The 20,780-nt window shown below is 41.4% G+C and overlaps 1 protein-coding gene across 6 annotated transcripts in view; it reads right to left on the bottom strand.

Moving 5' to 3' along the window:
- syne2a (spectrin repeat containing, nuclear envelope 2a) overlaps positions 1–20,780 on the bottom strand; it is a 204,854-nt gene that overhangs the window by 59,674 nt on the left and 124,400 nt on the right. For all 6 annotated transcript variants that reach the window (XM_031837347.1, XM_031837346.1, XM_020496695.2 and 3 more), the window contains 6 exons: positions 17,987–18,169; positions 16,426–16,581; positions 16,105–16,212; positions 8,401–8,571; positions 7,522–7,655; positions 6,127–6,322 (listed from right to left, as the gene is read on the bottom strand). In XM_031837347.1, coding sequence (XP_031693207.1) covers positions 6,127–6,322; positions 7,522–7,655; positions 8,401–8,571; positions 16,105–16,212; positions 16,426–16,581; positions 17,987–18,169 — 948 coding nt within the window. The remainder of the gene's footprint in view (positions 1–6,126; positions 6,323–7,521; positions 7,656–8,400; positions 8,572–16,104; positions 16,213–16,425; positions 16,582–17,986; positions 18,170–20,780) is intronic.

Below are 20,780 nucleotides of genomic sequence, written 5' to 3'. Positions count from 1 at the left end.
CTGTACATGACCATCTGATCATTTATCAGTCCAGTGTTAATCTGCAAAATTGTAATTATTCGCCTACCTCCTCATGCCTTTTGCATACAATGTATATAGAGTCTTTTTTTTCTACTGTGTTATTGACTTGTTAATTGTTTACTCCATGTGTAACTCTGTGTTGTCTGTTCACACTGCTATGCTTTATCTTGGCCAGGTCGCAGTTGTAAATGAGAACTTGTTCTCAACTAGCCTACCTGGTTAAATAAAGGTGAAATAAAAAATAAATAAATAAAAATTAAACCCTGCTGCCACATATTATGCCCAATCCAAAACTAGCCCATAACCAGTAGCTACTTGTGGAGATCTGAGAGGATTGGATAGGTGTGAACAGGAGTGTGTTAAAATAAGGTGTAGGTGTTCACAAGTCCAAAATTACACCTTGACTACCCAGGACTACCCTTGACACATTCACATTTTCCTGATTGTAAAATTAGAAAACTATTCCTCTCAGATCCTGCGTGCCTCTCAAGATCTTGGGCTTGTTTCCCGCTGGGGCTACCCATATGAAAATGTATATCGCTGTATATCGCTATGGATACAAATGTCTGCTAATGTGCCTTCAGAAAGTATTCGTACCGTTGAATTATTCCACATTTTGTTGTGTTACAGCCTGAATACAATTTGTATTAAATATTTGGAAGCAAAAATAAACACAACATGTAACAATTGATTTTACTGAGTTACAGTTCAAATGATGAAATCAGGCAATTGAAATAAATTAATTAGGTCCTAATCTATGGATTTCACATGACTGGGAATACAGATATGCATCTGTTGGTCACAGATACCTTAAAACAGTGGGAATCACAATGGGCCTCAGGATCTCATCATGAAATTGCCATCGATAAAATGCAATTCTGTTGGTTGTCCATAGCTTATGCCTGCCCATACCATAACCCCAACGCCACAATGGCATTGGGACGTTCACAACGTTGGCATCACACCTGCCAGGTGGATGGATTATCTAAGCAAAGGAGAAATGCTCACTAACAGGGATGTAAAGCAATTTGTGCACAACATTTGAGAGAAATAAACTTTCTATGCGTATGGAACATATTTGGGATGTTTTATGTCAGCTCATGAAACATGGGACCAACACTTTGCATTTTGCGTTTATATTTTTGTTCAGTCTAGATGTTTTTCTCACCCATCTACACACAATACCCCATAATGACAAAGTGAAAACATGTTTTTAGAATTTTTTGCACATTTATTGAAAATGAAATAAATAACAATTACATAAATCAATACTTTGTAGAAGCACCTTTGGCAGTGATTACAGTCTTTCTTTCTGGGTCTCTCTTTCCACACCTGGATTGTGCAATATTTGTCCATTATTCTTTTTTAGTTTTTATTATTCAAGCTCTGTCAAATTAGTTGTTGATCATTGCTAGACAATCATTTTTTAGGTCATTTTCAAATCTGAAACTCGGCCACTCCAGTGTAGATTTGGCCTTGTGCTTTAGGTTTATTTTCTTGCTGAAAGGTGAATTAATGTCCTGGTCCAACTCCCCAGTCCATAACGAATCTGTGTTTGAAATTCACTGCTCGACTAAGGGACCTTACAGATAATTGTATATGTGGGTTACAGAGATGAGGCAGTCATTCAAAAATCATGTTAAACACTACTGCACACAGAGTCCATGAAACTTATTATGTGAGTTGTTAAGCATAACAAAGGGGTTGAATTCTTACTGACAAAAAACTTTAAGCTTTTAATTTGAAAAAATAAAAAATAATGATTCTACTTTGAGGGGTATTGTGTGTAGGCCAGTGACCAACATTTTTTCATAAATGTTTAAACTTCTTAGGGCTCCTTTTTTTCTTGTCTTCCTGTCTGAATGACGTGCCAAAAGTAAACGGCCTGTAGCTCAGGCCCTGACACTACATGCTATAGCTGGGACACTTTGAATGACAAATCAGAGGAAGATTTTCAAAAAGTAAGTGAATATTTAATCGTTATTTGTGAATGTATGAAACCTGTGCCGGTGGAAAAATATTTTGATGTGGGGGGCCGTCCTTAAACAATCGCATGGCATGTTTTCGCTGTAATAGCTACTGTAAATCAGACAGTTAAATGAACAAGAATTTAATCTTTCAGCCGATATAAGACACTTATATGTACTAATGCGGTAGCACAAAAAAGGGCTCTGATGACACCTCCTTTACTGGATCCGCCCACACCTTCACCACTGGCTCCGCCTCTTAAGTAGGAGCCAAATAACTGGTTCGATGAGATACCTTAAGTTCAAGTACCGCCCGCAGATGAGGAAGAAGGAGAGTCATCGATAAAACAAGAAAAAGCAAACCAACAGTAGAATGTGACTGGGTTAATTTGATGCAAGATTTGGGCTTAGAGGATACATAGGCACTGTCATTAGTAATATATTCACAGTGACATATCACACTGATCCTATCACACTGACATATCACACTGACCCTTTACAGGAATAGCTCGCCGCAAGATTAGAATGTGAGTCAGCGCTAAGGCTGACATGGTCCCGAGAATAGTATATAAGAAGAATGCCTTCATTAAGAGGGCATGATAGATCTACTTGACTTAACACTGACAGGCAGCTCGTGATATTTAAACCTATCATCACCCCAAAAGGTAATATCTGACTTTCATACTCTAGAACAATTGTAAATTGTGATTTCTGGATTTTGTAAAGAGACGAACAGAGACAACTACCCTGTACACTCCCATTGCTTAATAAATCCACTCCGTAACTGGAGTAGATACACAGCATCAGTGGTGTTACGAAGGGTCTTGATCTCGACACAGCCTTTTAACAAGATTCAGCGAATCATAGTACAAACTTCTAGTAGGAGGAACAGATACTGAGTGATTGGATAAAACCTCTAAAGAAATTGTGAGTTGAAGAACATACTCTGGGAACCAACCAGGTCAGCTAAGGTAATTAACCGCTTGTTGTAATACATGTACGAGGCATTAAGAGTTTAAGTTCAAGAGTTCAAGTGATTGTTGATGTTATAGATTAAGGACCAAAAAGAAACTCTAATAACGTGTACAACTGTGTGAATTGCAAACATCGAATAAAAAGTATAAACTAGCCCCAAAACCCTAGGGGAGAGAACACCTCAATTTTTTTGCAGGAAAATCAGCTAACTTCCTGCATTTCAACACATGTTTCCATGGTGCAAATAGAAAAACACACGTTTTCTAATGCTATTCTACGCATTTTGTCATGAGGCTAAGAATTTTTTGCCATTAGGCAGGGACATACATGTGCTGTTTTATAGCTAACGTCATGCTTTTATTCACATTTGAAGTAAATGTCTTGCAATTATACACATTTTGCTATCATATGCTATCTGGGGAACCCACCGACCTCCAGGGAATTGTTGAGCTATCTGACATAAGACATTCAGTTGCAGTTGTAGTGTTCTACATGTAATTATATGGTAATTGCGACACTGTAGGGGTCCAATTTGAATTGAAGTCAGTCAATTCAGGAAGTAAACTGAAATGGCAACTTAATAATTCAAAATATACAGTACCAGTCAAAGGTTTGGACACATCTACTCATGTAAGGGTTTTTCTTAATTTTGACTATTTTCTACAGAATAATAGTGAAGACATCAAAACTATGAAATAACACACATGGAAGCATGTAGTAACCAAGAAAGTGTTAAACAAATCAAAATCTATTTTTTATTTGAGATTCTTCAAAGTAGCCACCCTTTGCCTTGATGACAGCTTTCCACACTCTTGGCATTCTCTCAACCAGCTTCATGTGCCTTACTAACAGTTAATTTGTGGAATTTCTTTCTGTCTTAATGCATTTGAGCCAATTAGTTGTGTTGTGACAAGGTAGGGGTGGTATACAGAAGATGGCCTTTTATCAAATAGGGCTAACTCCATATTATGGCAAGAACAGCTCAAATAATCAGACAGAAATGACAGTCCATCATTACTTGATGACATGAAGGTCAGTCAATCTGGAAAATTTCAAAAACGTTGAAAGTTTCTTGAAGTGCAGTTACAGAAAGCATCAAGCGCTATGATGAAACTGGCTCTCATGAGGACCGCCACAGGAAAGGAAGACCCAGAGTTACCTCTGCTGCAGAGGATAAGTTCATTAGAGTTACCAGCCTCAGAAATTGCAGTCCAAATAAATGCTTCACAGAGTTCAAGTAACAGACACATCTCAACATAAACTGTTCAGAGGAGACTGCATGGACCAAGTCTTCATGGTCGAATTGCTGCATAGAAAACACTACTAAAGGACACCAATAACAAGAAGAATGAGCAATGGACATTAGACCAGTGGAAATCTGTCCTTTGGTCTAATGAGTCCACATTTGAGATTTTTGGTTCCAACCGTTGTGTCTTTGTGAGACAGAGTGTAGATGAACGGATAATCTCACCATGTGTGGTTCCCACCATGAAACCTGGAGGAGGAGGTGTGATGGTGTGGGGGTACTACGCTGGTGACACTGTCAGTGATTTATTTAGAATTCAAGGCACACGTAACCAGCATGGCTACCACAGCATTCTGCAGCGATACGCCATCCCATCTGGTTTGCGCACTCCATCACTCTCATTTGTTTTTCAACACACCTCCAGGCTGTGTAAGGGCTATTTGGCCAACAAGGAGAGTGATGGAGTGCTGCATCAGATGACCTGGCCTCCACAATCACCCAACCTCAACTCAATTGAGATGGTTTGGGATGAGTTGGACCGTAGAGTGAAGGAAAAGCAGCCAACAAGTGCTCAGCATATGTGAGAACTTCTTCAAGACTGTTGACAAAGCATTCCAGGTGACGCTGGTTGAGAGAATGCCAAGAGTGCACAAAGCTATCAAGGCAAAGGGTGACAACTTTGAAGAATATAAAATGTAAAATATATTTTGAGTTGTTCAACCATTTTTTGGTTACTACATGATTCTATATGTGTTATTTCATAGTTGGGATGTCTTCACTATTATTCTACAATGTAGAAAATAGAACAAACAAAGATAAACCCTTGAATGAGTAGGTGTGTCCAAACTTTTGAAGGGTACTGTATATATTTTCAATGACTTCTCAATACACAGTGTTTGCCATGGCGCACCATAAGCAGTGTTGGGGAATCGGATTCTATGTAATTGTTTTCGGCCCGAGGTTGACGTCCTTTCACCAAGTTCCTGTTTTACGCAAGCACCCAGTACTACTAACTGTTTTTAGTGAGGGGGATGAAAAATGGTAGAAGCGTTTAAAACAAAGCACTTCCCCATCACAGAGTTGAGCATTCTCTGCTCTCACCTGGGGGTAAAATGCATCACTGACCAGGAGTATAAATTCCTGAGGGAATATTGCAATCATGAAGCCACTGACTGTGTCATTGGACATCTTGCAAGGAGAGGATAACTGTTTCTACGACACTCTACTACTAACCTGGGAAATGTTGATGTCCAAGACAGTGGCACTGAAGGACTGTCTCTCTCGGATGACAGCCTGATGCCATAGTCCAGGTAGGCTTAGATAGTGTTCATATGCTTGCCCTCAATGCCCTGGGATTTGATATCTGCAGGCCTAATGCACATAGCCTACTTAAAACATAATAATATTTACTTGTGTTGGTGACATTGTTTACATTTAGTGAGGATGCGGTAAATACTAATAACTGTTCACAGGGAGTAATAAATAGAGTATTATTGTTGAAAGTAGTAACGAGTAATAGGTAATATTTTTTATTTGTTTTGAGTAACGACCCCAACACTGGCCATGAGGTAACCTCTATAATAATGTTTTTGTTTGTTTAAGTGTTTTTTATTCATTTTTTATCCGCTTTTTGTTTCTGATCATTTACTGTGTCGTGTTTTGACCCATTTTTATTTAGAATGTATGTATTCGAATGAGTTTGAAGACTGTTGGCAGTTTGGCTTGGCTAGCTAACATTAGCTTTGAATGGGACTGTTGTTGCTTGAATGCCTCAACATCGCAAAAGCAAGTGACTCGAGACGGGAGAGGACTACATTACTGGAAATGGCTTGCAGTAGTGAAGGTGTTTCTAATACACTGTACACTCGGTAAACTTCAATTAGAATTAACCCCAACCCGAGTGACAGTGGCACTCACCTTGATGGCATCGACCAGGTCCTGTGTGGAGTGGCATGGTGTCGACAGGAAGCTGAGCAGCGCCCCCCACTGTTCCTGGTGGTGTTGCAGGCGGACGGAGCATTGGTCGTACCGACGGTTGTACTCCCCCCAGAACGACAGCAGATCCCCAGTTCTCAGCAGCTCCTCATCCACCTCCTGCACTAGCGCCTTCCACCTGACAGGGGGCGACAGTGTTTTAAACATAATAAAGGGGCAATCTGCGTTTCAAACAACAACAAAGTGGGCTGCCCACCAATATTTTTTTTTATCAACTGAGGCATCTTGTTTTAAGGTTTTTCACTAGCCATTTACCAAGCAATATGACATGCTTTATGAATTATGAAGCCTTCATGTGCTTAAAATAAGTCAGTTGCTAACTGTGAGAGAAATGGAACTACAATATTAGTCGCAAAATGTTTCAAGTCACTAGTCTATGCCGACCACACAAACTAGTCTACTCTACACGAGTCCACCAAAAAGCTAGTTAGCTTTCGGCTTACCAGCTCGAACAAAATACTTATTTGTTTTGATTACAAAAATGTTTCAAAATTCACAAAAAGTGTTGTTAGCTGATGCAGATGATCTCATAGAACAATACGTATAAGATATCCTAAGCCTGTGTTTACCACAGTTCAACAAAAAAAACATTAATTTCCCTATTAAAGTGGCAGTCTTGGCAGTTTTCTGTCAGACCTTGGTTGGAAATACTTGAAAAATCGAGTCAAGTACTTGGAGCGTTGTTTGAGTCTGCTTGGAGTGCCAGATGGGCGGGGTTTGCAGTTTTGGGGTTTTTCTGTTTTTATTTAAGCTGGGCACGCTCAAACATTCACAGATAAAGTACTTGAATCAACTTAAGTATTTGAAACCCATTTTGATTTCTCAATGGAAAACAAAAGCAAGTGTTTCTTATTGTTATATACATATATACATTGTTAAATATATTTTCTTCCATTTCGTGCTTACTAAACACGACCCTGCTGTTTGATTATGTCAAATTGCCAAGTCCACCTTAAAAGGGCAATCTGCATTTTCTACATCCATTTTTGAATGTATTGATTATTGACGAATATAACTTGTAAATGCCTTATGAGCTTAGTTAAACTGTTGTACCCCATCAGAACCCCAAATCTAAGTTTGTTTTATTCCAATGTTTGTAAACCAAATAAATGTAAACAAAACATGGTTAAAACTATAATTTTGATATTATGGATGGTCAGTCCTTGCATCTATAGCTCTGTCTATGAATTTGAGTCTGGTCACATTTCTCCAGCCTTATCCCTTAGCTTTTTACTGGAACAGGAGCAGGGATAACGCTTTGTTATTGTTTTAACTGCTGATTGCCCCTTTAAAGGTCCAGTTAGCGGTGGTACTGACTGTGTTCTCTCCTCCTCAAGTCTCTCAATAAGGAGTTGGGCTGCTCCAGGACTGATAGTGTCCGACAAGCCTGCGTACGACTGGTCCAGAGCAGTCCACATCTCCGCCCCCATCCCAGCCTCCTCCTGGAGGCACTGTAGACAGAGAAACGTCATAGTGTAAACAAACACTCCCTTTCCAACTCATCAAAACAAACAGCATTTAATGACAAAATCTCCTACAGTATTGAGGCACGCTGTATATGGGAGATTTAGGTTTGGTAGCTTTATATGTTAGGAAGATATAGGCTTTCCAATACATCTGGCACACAATGTGTTTATGTCACATGTCCTATACCCACAATTTTGGGTTGTCTACAGTAGCTCAAGGTTAGAGTTGTGGTATCTCTTTCAATCATCTATTAATTCCTATTCATCTACCATTACAGTGGATTGTAAAATATCGGGCACTGTATCAGTGGTTAATGTTTGAGACAGAGAGGTTTCAAAACAGAGAGTCGGAACTGACGAGCACTTCTTGTATCGGCTGTTTAGCAGACTAGGGCAGGATTTTAACTAGCTGGTTGCCAATGACAAACTTATCCCTTGCTGGTAGGTTTTCTCTGAATCGCAATAAATTTGCTAGCTTTGAGTCCGTTTCTTAAGTAGCTGAATATGTCTTCAACAAATAGCTGGGAAAGTGACAGAATGACACATTTCCATATTTGTCAAAAATGACTTCCTTTCAAAGGAGTCCTGTACCGCACTGTGTGCACTAAATGTGGATAACATAGCTAGCTTGGCGGTCATGACATGCTAAGATAGCGTGCTCAGGCATTTCTATGGGAACCGCCCCTTGATATGTCTCTTCTTATATGGTTGACAACTTCATCACACTCACCTGTAGCTGCTCCACATGCCTTTTGACCTGGTGGTAGGAGAGGAAGGGTCCACTGCTGTGTTCCAGACCACAGCGCAGCTTAGTGGTGTAGAATGAAACATCACCCAGCTCCTTCTCAAACTGGCCCCACTGAACCAGAACCTGCTTGAGATCAGGCCTCAGGCTCCGAACCTGTAGGGTTGGGAGAAAATACTGATAATGTCCTTTTCACACTTTCATGCTGAAAACAAGCTGTGTTGGCTTGGATATTTCATTTTCACAATGACTTTTTCTGTATGGTTCCAGAAACTATGGTAGATGTGTAGCAAGGTCTGCTGAGTACAGCTTGGTTTTGCTCGACTCAGTTTAGCTCAGTAGTGTGTAAAACCCTTATATATATATCATATTGTATGACACATGCCAGAGCAGTGGAAATGCGGCAGCAATGGGGTCCTGGAGGACTCAAGCGTTTGCAGGCTTCTCTTTCAACCCAGCATGAAAATACCATTTTATTTTTTTCCCCTCGTTTTTTTATATGGGCACATATAACAAATAAAACCATGAGTAAAGATAGAATCATGCATGAAGTAAACAGCAATATTGAGTCGATTTCCACAACAACTAAGAGCATTGAAGTATGAGGCTAAACTTCTCCACTGTTTTGACACCATAGCTATCACTTTGCAACAGCGTGAAGTGCACCGGTGCAGATGCGGAGATAGTCTTTCTGACTGTGTGAGAGCAAAGAGTTGCATCATGCTCATCTGAATACAGGGCCTATCATTAGTGTTCACCCCTCTTGGATTTCTTCACATTTTATTGTGTTACAAAGTGGGGATTCAAATGGAGAAAAAGTTGATTTAAAAAAAATAATAATGATCAGATAAGTATTCACCCCCCCTTTGAGTCAATACATGGTAGAAACACTTTTGGCAGCAATTACAGCTGCAAGTCTTTTTTTAAATTATAATATATTTATTATTTTACAATTAAAAAAATCAAATAAAAAAGACAGCAATACTAACAATGACATTCATTGTACTGTTGAATGGGATGGCCAATTTAGAGGACAAAACTTAACTCACACATACACAAAATAAAACAACATCCTATTAGGTGGTACATGTATAAGAAGACAGCATATAGTCATTACAAGCAGTGTAGTTAAGCCAAAAATAAATATTGAGTGGAGTACAGTACAGCACAGAGTAGCAGCAGATCGTCAACCCAGTTATGAAGCGGGACTAGACCATTTATCCAGTATGGGCTGCCATATTTTGTAAAACATTGGACTTCTATTGGAGGTATTGTATCAAATCTTTTCCATATGTATTACATTCCCTAAATCCCGTAACCACATTTCAAAGTTAGGTACAGTCTCCAGTTTCCAAAATTGCAATATGAGCCTTTTGGCTAATAGAGTACAAAGAGAGACAGCTTTCCCTTCGTGGTTATTCCCATCAACTGTACCAAACAGAGCGGTCAATGGGTCTGGGGCTAGAACTCTATCAAAGGCTCTAGATAAGTCATCAAAAAATGAGAGCCCAGTAAACATGTAACTTAGGACATGTCCAGAATAAGTGGGTCAACGTCCCCCTCATCCTGCTTGCACCTCTCACACAGTGGTGAGGTGTCCGGGAATATTTTATGCAGTTTAACTTTTGAGTAATGTAACCTGTGTATCACCTTAAACTGTACAAGGCTGTGTCTGGCATTCACTGAACTGTGGTTTATATTCCTGAGAGCTTCTACCCAGTCCTCATCTGAGATTTCTGACCCAAGTTCTTGTTCCCAAGCCCTTTTATTGGTGTCTGTGGATACCTCTATGTGGGCCTGTAGCACATCATACAGTCTAGAGACCGACCCTTTTGAATGGGGTTTGACAAGGATCAAGCTATCTAATGTAGGACTATTTGGCTTCATGCCATACTGTGGGATATGTGTCCTTACGAAATTCCTGATTTGGAGGTATCTGAAAAAATGTGTTGTTGGCATGTTGAACTTTCCCTGTAATTGTTGAAATGAAGCTAACTGACCATCTATGTATAGATTACCAATTGTTGTGAGTCCCTTCTCCATCCACTGTGAAAACACCACATCATCCAATGCGGGGTGGAAAGCATGATTCAGGCCAATCGGGCTGTCAATGTATACAGTGGGTATGTTAAGAAAATACCTAATCTGTTTCCAGATCCTAAGCGTATGACAAATGACTGGGTTAGAGTCAGAAGTGGATTTTTTCACATATGATGGGCTATTAACAAGTGCAGGGAGTGAGGAACGTTGACAGGAGACCTGCTCAGTCAAAAGCCATGCAGGCATATCCTTCTGTCTCATCGCAGGTAAACTTTCCCTCCAGAAAGACACAATGTTCAGATTAGCAGCCCAATAATACAGTTTAAAGTGAGGAAGGCCAAAGCCCCCCTCTATTTTGTACTTGGATAAATGCTTCTTTGAAATTCTGGCTGCCTTGTTATCCCATAAAAATGGAGTTACTATTGAATCCAGTTTCTTAAAATAGCTTTGTGGTATGAAATTGGGTAGACATTGGAAGAGGTAAAGAAACCTGGGTAGGGCAACCATTTTAATAGCGTTTATACAACCAACCAAGGAGATAGGCAGTTTTCCCAAAATCTCTATTTTGTTTAAGCTGATATATTTTCATGTCCCAATTCGCTTTCAATAGCTGATCAAGGTCTCTTGTCACTACAATGCCAAGGCTTGTGAACTTGTCCATCACTGTTCTAAACGGGGTAGATTGCAGAAATTGCATATCCACAGGCCGTGATATTGGCATCAACTCACTTTTTTGCCAGTTTATCTTGTAGCCAGAGAAGAAGCCAAATGTGTTTATCAAGTTAAGTAAGGGTGGAATAGAAGTTTTAGGCTTGGACAAAAACAAAAGAACATCGTCTGCATATAGGGAAATTTTGTGCTGTGTGTCCTTTATTTTAACAGAAGCTATATCGGCACATTCCCGAATGAGAGTAGCAAGGGGTTCCATGGCTATAGCGAAGAGAGCAGGCGAAATAGGGCACCCCTCTCGGCACCCCTTGAACAAGCGGAATGACTGCGACATTTCTTGATTGGTTACCACGGACGCCATTGGGTGTGCATAAATAATTCTTATCCAATTAATAAATTCCTTTCCGAACCCGAAGTGCTCCAGAACCGACATCATATACTTCCACTCAATCCGATCAAACGCCTTCTCTGCATCAAGCGCTATTACCACTGCCTCAACCTTATGATCGTGATACATTACGTTGAAAAAGCGTCTCAAATTGTAGTATATATGTTGGCCCAGGATAAAACCTGTCTGGTCAGGGTGTAAGATGTCGGAAATGTATGTTTTCAATCGGTTTGCCAATATCTTTGTCAACACCTTGTTTTCTATGGGGAGTAACGACACGGGGCAATAAGACGTCATCTCCATGGAATCTCTATCTTTTTTCAAGACCAGTGCTATTGGAGCCTCATACAGTGTTTGCAGGAGTTTGGCATTTTCTTTGGATTGTTTAAACATTCACAACATAATTGGAGATAGACTGGCGTAGTACTTCTTATAGAATTCTATTACATATCCATCGGGCCCAGGGGCCTTGCTGTTTGGAAATTGTGCTATCGCTGTGTTAATTTCCTCCAAAGTTATCCCTGCATCGAGTGCAGAAGCTTCCCCCCTGTCTAGTTTAGGAAGTTCACATTCAGCGAGAAAGCGTTCCATAGTTTGTAGATCAGTAGCATCGCATTTTGATTGGTATAGCTCTGAGTAAAACTGCGCAAAGCATTCATTAATATCCTGCGGATCTGTTACTATTTTACCCTTCTTGTCTTTTATTTTGTGAATAGCTCTAGATGCCTTGGCTGTCTTGCTAATAATTTATGTGGTTTGTCACCCAGTTCAAAATAACTTTGTTGCGTTCTAGCAAGTAAAGAGCCCACCCGTTTCGAAAGGATGGTATTGTATTCATATTTTAACTTTGTGATCTTCTCAAGGACTGTATACGAGGAATTCGTCCTAAAAACGTTCTCCTGTTCCCCTAACTCTCTTTCAATTTCTCTCAGCCTAGTATTGGCACGTTTCTTCCTCTCTGATGTATTAGAAATAATGTAACCTCTAATCACAGCCTTTAGAGATTCCCAAAGGGTGGAGTCGTCAACATCCCCCGTGTCGTTAGTTCCGAGGAAAAAGGCAATCTGCTCCTTCAAATACTGACAAAAAGCCTCATCTTTCAGCAGGTATGCGTCTAAGTGCCACGGTCGCCGACCTGTCGACATATTGTCGAGTTTCAGCACCATGGACACAGGAGAGTGGTCCGTAATTAGAATAGGGTGATAGGTAACCGACTCAGCTGCTGAAATTAGTTTGGAGTCAAAAAAGGACTGGGAAAAAAATGTAAATTCTGGAATATGATTTATGAACTGATGAAAAGAAAGAGTAATCCCTGTCTGTTGGGTGCGTCAGTCTCCAAATATCGACAATGTTAAGGTTTGTCATCAATGTATTTAGACAAGACACTGGCATTTGATTGTTGAAGTGACCTTGATAGCTGTTAATCTAAAAGAGGATCTAACGTACAGTTAAAGTCCCCTCCAACAATAACACTTGTATCCGAGATATTTGGTATGTCCTTAAATACCCTTTGAAAAAATAATGGATCATCGAAGTTGGGTCCATATAAATTGACCAAGGTTACTGGTTTCGAATTCAGTGTACCAGCCACAATAATATACCGACCATTAGGATCTGATATCGAGGATGAGTAAACAAACGGAATGTTTTTCCTTATCAGGATTGCTACCCCTCTCGCTTTTGCATCAAAGTTAGACTGGTATATCTGACCGATCCAGCCGACTCGTAGCTTGGCCTGAGCGTAGCGTTTAATATGAGTTTCTTGAAGAAACACTGTCAGCACCCATTGATTTAAGATGAGAAAAAACCTTAACTCGTTTCACCACTAAGCCATTACAGTTCCAGCTGACTATCTTTATTCCACCTGGTCTACTCTGTGCTCTGTCACTATGTGGCATTTCTTATTTTAGAGCAAATTGTTGCTGTCATACAAAACTCAGAAGAAAAACGTCCCGCCGTGCGGGAGCTTGTCATGCCACCTGTACTAATAATAAACGTGAACATAAAACACACACCCCATCCCCCCTCCCGTCCCTTTACTGAGTGACTTCCCCAAACGAAGCACTCCTTGGCTAACACACAAACCTTAGGGTGTCTAGACATACAGCTTGAACTAACTCGTCGTCTATAGATGCTTCGCATATACGCTAATATTAAATAACACTTAACTCTCACGTTAGGGGGTGAGTGGCGCTAAAACATGATGTGCCAAACAATGCTATATTAGCCACAACATCTCACCAATCATAAGTCCCAAATTGTGATCTTCTAATCGAAAAGACATAGGCCGGAAATCCAAACACATTCCTGGCCTGTATTTGGTCATTTACCCGGCTGACACAGCCGTTCTGTATCCTCAGCCAGGGAGCTTGCTTGCCAAGAACAGATTGGCCTCTTTTGGGTTGTCAAACGTACGTGTTGATCCTTCGACTGTCACCTTAAACCGGGCTGGGAAGAGGAATCCATATCGGATGTTGGCCGCCCTGCATTTGTTGCGTACCTCATCATACTCTTTCTGTTTGCTCCTCACCTCCAAGGTAAGATCTGGGTAGAAAGACACCCTGGCTCCGTTGAAGTTAAGGGGGAACTTTTGACTAGCCAGCTTGAGGATGAGATCCCTGGTCTGGGGATAGTGCAGCCGTACAATGAATGGCCTTGGTGGCCCGCCCTTGGCCGGCTTCAATGCCTGAGATCTGTGTGCGCCCAGGATGGCCGTTTTGAAGTGTTCGCTCCCCAGCAGGGCCGGTATCAGCTCCGAGACAAATTCAGTGGGTTTCCCTTTCTCAGTGTCCTCCTGGATGCCACATATTCGGATGTTCTGGCGTCTTGAATGCGACTCGAGCATTTCCAGTCGGGCTTTCAGGGTTTTGTTGTCATTTTTTAACGTTGTGCACTGTTTCTCTATGTCCTGTAGCCTGGCCTCGTGATCGACTGTCGTCTGCTCAACCTCATGCACCCTTCTCTGAGTTGCCTTCACAGTTTCGGCCAAAGTCCCAATACTCTTTGAGATATCAGCCAACCTTGTGTCCACCTTCTTGTTTAGTGAGTTTATGGCAGCCAGTATGTCACTTTGCGTAGGCTCTGGGGGAACTCTTGGAAGCTAGCCTCTTCAGCTAACTCCTCGTAGGTTGGCGACGTTGAAATTGGTTCGTTGTCTCTCATTCAAATGATCTTGTTTAGCGCTCCCTTTTTTGGTGCCTTTTCCCTTTGTCATATTTGTTTGAAGTTATAGGTCGTGAGAGGTTAAGATAAATACTAATTTGTTTCAAAATGGAGCGGTGCTCTAGCAAAGCACGTCTACTCCATAGCACACCCTTTAGCGCCCCCACAGCTGTGAGTCTTGTTGGGTAAGTCTCTAAGAGCTTTGCACAGCTGGGTTGTGCAATATTTGCCCATTATTATTTTCAAAATTCTTCAAGCTCTGTCAATCTAGTTGTTGATCATTGCCAGACAGCCATTTTCAAGTCTCACCATAGGTTTTCAAGATGGTTTAAGTCAAAACTGTAACTTGGCTACTCAGAACATTTACTGTTTTCTTGGTAAGCAACTCCAGTGTCAATTTGGCCTTATGTTTAAGGTTATTGTCTTGCTGAAAGGTGAATTAGTCTCCGGTGAAAAGCAGACTGATCCAGGTTTTCCTCTAGGATTTTGCATGTACTTAGCTCTATTCCGTTTCTTTTTATCCTGAAAAACTCCCCAGTCCCTGTCGATGACAAGCTTATCCATGATGCAGCCACCACCATGATTGAACATATGGAGAGTGGTACTCAGTGATCTGTTGTGTTGGATTTGCCCCAAACATGGCTTTGTATTCAGGAAAGTGTATTCCTTTGCCACATTTTTTGGAATATTTTTATTATGTACAGGTTTCCTCCTTTTCACTCTGTCATTTGGATTAGTATTGTAAAGTAACTACAATGTTGCTGATCCATCCTCAGTTTTCTCCTATCACAGCCATTAAACTCGGTAACAGTTTTAAAATCACCATTGGCCTTATTGTGAAATCCCTGAGCGGTTACTTCCTCTCCGGAAACTCGGCTAGGAAGGACGCATGTATATTTGTAGTGATAGTGTATTGATACACCATTCAAAGCCTAAATAATAACTAATGCTCAAAGGGATATTCAGTGTCTGCGTTTTTATCTACCAATCAGTGCCCTTCTTTGCGAGGCATTGGAAAAGCTCACTGGTCTTTGTGGTTGAATCTGTACTTGAAATATACTATTCGTCTGAAGGACCATACAGATAAACCATACAGATAATTGGGTGTGGGGGATAAAGACATGGGGCAGTCATTCAAAAATAATTTTTACAGAGTGCAATACTACTGACATTTATATAATTTTCTGATCTCAAAAGAAATCCATTTCAACCCCACTTTGTAAACCAACAAAATATGAAAAAATCCAAGGGCACTGAATAGTAATGGTAGGCACTGTATCTGCGGTGCTGCAAGTGGCAACGTCATATCACTGAGTCTCAGTTTAACAAATTAAACCACAGTTAATTAACAAACAAAACCATATTTGACTAACAAAAAAACATAGTTAACTAGTAAACTTGTGGCCTGTGTCGATGTGTGTGTTAGTCACCTGTTGGTTTAAGTCTGTGCAGACCTGGGTGACTGTGTCTGCAGACCAGGTGTCGCGGACCAGATCCTCGACCTCCACACACACGTCTTTCAGTTTCTCCTCCACAACCTGAACAGAGAGAGGAAGTCACCTTTTGTCAACTGTTCTATAAAGAAATGCACACACTCAGGCATGCGCACGCACCCGTACGCACGCACGCAAACACGCACGCAAACACGCACGCACACACACACTATTCACTCAATGAAGTCCCCATCTACATACAGTGCATGCAGTGTAGTATCCATGTCCCTTGTTCTGGCTTGTTAAAACTCTCCATACCTCCCACTCCTGCAGGGCCTTGTCCACCTGAGTCTGACTGACAGGTCTCTGCCACTCCCTCAGCCTCTCTCTCAGCCCCGCAGCCCAGCTGAGCACCCGTCGCAGTCGCTTCTCTCTTTCTGCGCAGATGCGGAACAGCTCCTCAGACTGGTGCACCTGCAAACCATAGGTATGATACAGACACGAGGGTTGATGGACATGATTTGTAAAGGCACACACCTGTCTTTACAGAGCCTCCCTATAGAAGGTCCCACAGCTGACAGTGCATGTCAGAGCAAAAACCAAGCCATGAGGTCAAAGGTATTAGTCCGTAGAGCTCCGAGACATGATTGTGTCGAGGCACAGATCTGGGGAATGGTACGAAAACATTTCTGCAGGATTGACGGTCTCCAAAAACACAGTGGCCTCCATCATTCTTAAATGGAAGAAGTCTGGAAACACCAAGACTCTTCCTAGAGCTGGCCACCTGGCCAAACTGAACAATCGGGGGAGAAGGGCCTTGGTTAGGTGACCAACAACCCAATGGTCACTCTGATGAGCTCTAGAGTTCCTTTGTGGAGATGGGAGAACCTTCCAGAAGGACAACCATCTCGGCAGCACTGCACCAATCAGGCCTTTATGGTATTCTGGCCAGACGGAAGCCACTCTTCAGTAAAAGGCACATGACAGGCGGCTTGGAGTTTTTGGCCTGAATGCCAAGCATCACGTCTGGAGGAAACCTGGCACCATCCCTACAGTGAAGCATGGTGGTGGCATCATCATGCTGTGGAGTTTTTCAGCGGCAGGGACTGGGAGACCAGTCAGGATCGAGGCAAAGATGAACGGAGCAGAAGTATGGAGAGATCCTTGATGAAAACTTACTTCAGAGCGCTCAGGACCTCAGACTGTGGTGAAGGTTCACCTTCCAAGACAAGACAATGCAGGAGTGGTTTCGGGACAAGTCTCTGAATGTCCTTGAGGGGCCCAACCAGAGCCTGTACTTGAACCCAATCGAACATCTCTGGAGAGACCTGAAAATAGCTGTGTAGCAACGCTCACCATCCAACCTGACAGAGCTTGAGAGGATCTGCAGAGAAGAATGGGAGAAACTACCCAAACACAGGTGTGGCAAGCTTGTGGCGTTATATCCAAGAAGACTCCATGCTGTAATCGCTGCCAAAGGTGATTCAACAAAGTACTGAGTAAAGGGTCTGAATACTTATGTAAATGTCATATTTCAGTTTTTTTATTTGTAATAAATTATTTAAAAAATTAAATAACCCGTTTTGGCTTTGTCATTATGGGGTATTGTGTGTCGATTGATGAGGAAAAAAACGATTTACTCAATTTCAGAATAAGGTTGTAAAGTAACAAAATGTGGAAAAAGTCAAGGGGTCTGAATACTTTCCGTAGGCACTGTATATTTTTGCTCTTGGAATTTGCAGTTGGCAGCTTTCTACCTTTATTTAGTAAAGTACTGATTCCTTGTTTTAAAAAATCTTGTGTAGATGGTAAAAAGCCTTAATTTGATTGGCTGTCACAATATTGAGCCTGGCTTTATTTGGCTCGCTGTCATACTCACTTGACTGCCCAGCTTCCCTTCTAGGAGGAGCCAGCTTAAGTTGAGGGCACCCATTCGCTCGGCAAAGAGTGTGCGCTCCTCGGAGCAGCTGACAGAGTTATCCGACGCTGCCACTGACTGCGGTCCGGACTGGCACAGGAAATCCAGGGTGAGTTGCCCGCTGGCATTGCCTGCCTGGCACCCCTGAGGAAGGAAATGATTCAACACACACTGGCATTAACACACAGGAATCTATACTACTCTACTACCCCACATAAAAAAATACTACAGTTTACTATAGAATACAATAGCACTTGTACTATAGATTTATACAGTCTGTAGTGAACTGTAGTATACTGTAGAATACTATAATACGCTCTGCAGTATCCCTCAATCGTGTAGCATTTACCATAGACTTTTGTAAAACACTACACACTTTAGTACCTTTCGGTCATTAGTTTTTCTCAATCGCAAACAAGCAATTGTTGGATCTGTGTTGAAACGTATCTATAGCAGAACAGAAATGATCAAATGCTCAAATACTGTACATTCACAGAACTTATGATAATTTTCTTCATCTTAGTACCTGACTTGCATATCTTCGACCACCTTTTGCAAAACATTAAAAACAAATGTCATCATTGAAAACAAAATACAATGCTAAGTGTTTTTTTCACAGAATATAACACATTATTTTCATCAGAAAATAAATGTGTGCAATTGTGTTCACTGTTTCTAAATCATACAATCACTGACTCTTAAGTCATCATCTCCAACATTGTGACCTTCCATTACAGAGACTTGTTTTTGTGTGAATTAAGGCCAATAAATTAATTTGTGTTCCTCCATTGTATTCACCTTTCCTTATTCTATTGTGGATTGGGTTTCTGTGCAAGAATGGAAAGTCTACAAAACTATGAGCAAACGAACCTTTGTATATACATGGAATTGGATTGTGGTGATACCGATGAATGAATCCTACACGCAATGTGCTTTTTTTAATCACATATAATATTTGATTTGATGTGTATGAAATGGTTTGGTGAAATATGCAAGAAGAGTAATTATCCATAATTCTGCTCTTCTGGATAGTTGTACTTCCAATTTTGATCGTCATAATTTAGGGATTTTCAACTACATTCAGATGAGGGCCAATTTCTTCTTGAGCTGATGGTCAGTGGACCGGAACATAATTACAAATTATGTGTAGACTGCAAATTGACCGCAATAATTATTATATTTGATTAAAACAAAAGCGTGTTTATAGTCTTTTATGTCCCCCCCAATTTTTTTCAATAATAAACAAATATGATTTAGGATTATTTTTGCTCAGAAAACTTGGGGGGGCAAATAAAATCCCAAGAGGGCCTCAAATTGGGGAACACTGATTTAGTGACTGCAAAGAAAATATATCGATCGATTGGGATTTTTTAAACACAGACTAACTTTGTCTGATCTGCTGAGACTCAAGAGATATGTATGGTTTCTTTTTGCAGGCAGTCATGTTCTTTGATTAATGTTTTTTTTAATTTTGATGGTATAATAGTTTTAATAAATGTATTTATGTTTTGAGAAGGAAACTACATATTGAAAAAACATTTAGTGTTTTGCAAAAGGCCACAGAGTTCTGTTTCTTGTGGACTCTGAAAATCGACAACATTGTTCGACAACATTGTTCCCTAAAAAACGCTTGTATGCGATTGAGAAAAACAGTAATTGCACTTACTATAGAATTGTGTACTACATTGCAATAGACTGTCCCATAAGACATTTTACCATAGTGTACTATAGTACGTACTATAGTTTACCATAGACGTGTCAACCCTCGCAAGGCTGCAGGCCCAGACGGCATCCCCAGCCGCGCCCTCAGATCATGCGCAGACCAGCTGGCTGGTGTGTTTACCGACATATTCAATCAATCCTTATCCCAGTCTGCCGTTCCCACATGCTTCAAGAGGGCCACCATTGTTCCTGTTCCCAAGAAAGCTAAGGTAACTGAGCTAAATGACTACCGCCCCATAGCACTCACTTCCGTCATCATGAAGTGCTTTGAGAGACTAGTCAAGGACCATATCACCTCCACCCTACCTGACACCCTAGACCCACTCCAATTTGCTTACCGCCCAAATAGGTCCACAGACGATGCAATCTCAACCACACTGCCCTAACCCATCTGGACAAGAGGAATACCGATGTGAGAATGCTGTTCATCGACTACAGCTCGGTATTTAACACCATAGTACCCTCCAAGCTCGTCATCAAGCTCGAGGCCCTGGGTCTCGACCCCGCCCTGTGCAACTGGGTACTGGACTTCCTGACGGGCCGCCCCCAGGTGGTGAGGGTAGGCAACAACATCTCCACCCCGCTGATCCTCAACACTGGGGCCCCACAAGGGTGCGTTCTGAGCCCTCTCCTGTACTCCCTGTTCACCCACGACTGCGTGGCCACGCACGCCTCCAACTCAATCATCAAGTTTGCGGACGACACAACAGTGGTAGGCTTGATTACCAACAATGACGAGACGGCCTACAGGGAGGAGGTGAGGGCCCTCGGAGTGTGGTGTCAGGAAAATAACCTCACAGTCAACTTCAACAAAACTAAGGAGATGATTGTGGACTTCAGGAAACAGCAGAGGGAACACCCCCCTATCCACATCGATGGAACAGTAGTGGAGAGGGTAGCAAGTTTTAAGTTCCTCGGCATACACATCACAGACAAACTGAATTGGTCCACCCACACAGACAGCATCGTGAAGAAGGCGCAGCAGCGCCTCTTCAACCTCAGGAGGCTGAAGAAATTTGGCTTGTCACCAAAA

Source organism: Oncorhynchus kisutch, linkage group LG12 (genome assembly GCF_002021735.2).
Source record: "Oncorhynchus kisutch isolate 150728-3 linkage group LG12, Okis_V2, whole genome shotgun sequence".
Lineage (NCBI taxonomy): Eukaryota > Metazoa > Chordata > Actinopteri > Salmoniformes > Salmonidae > Oncorhynchus > Oncorhynchus kisutch.
This window is presented reverse-complemented; position numbering and strand designations above follow the sequence as displayed.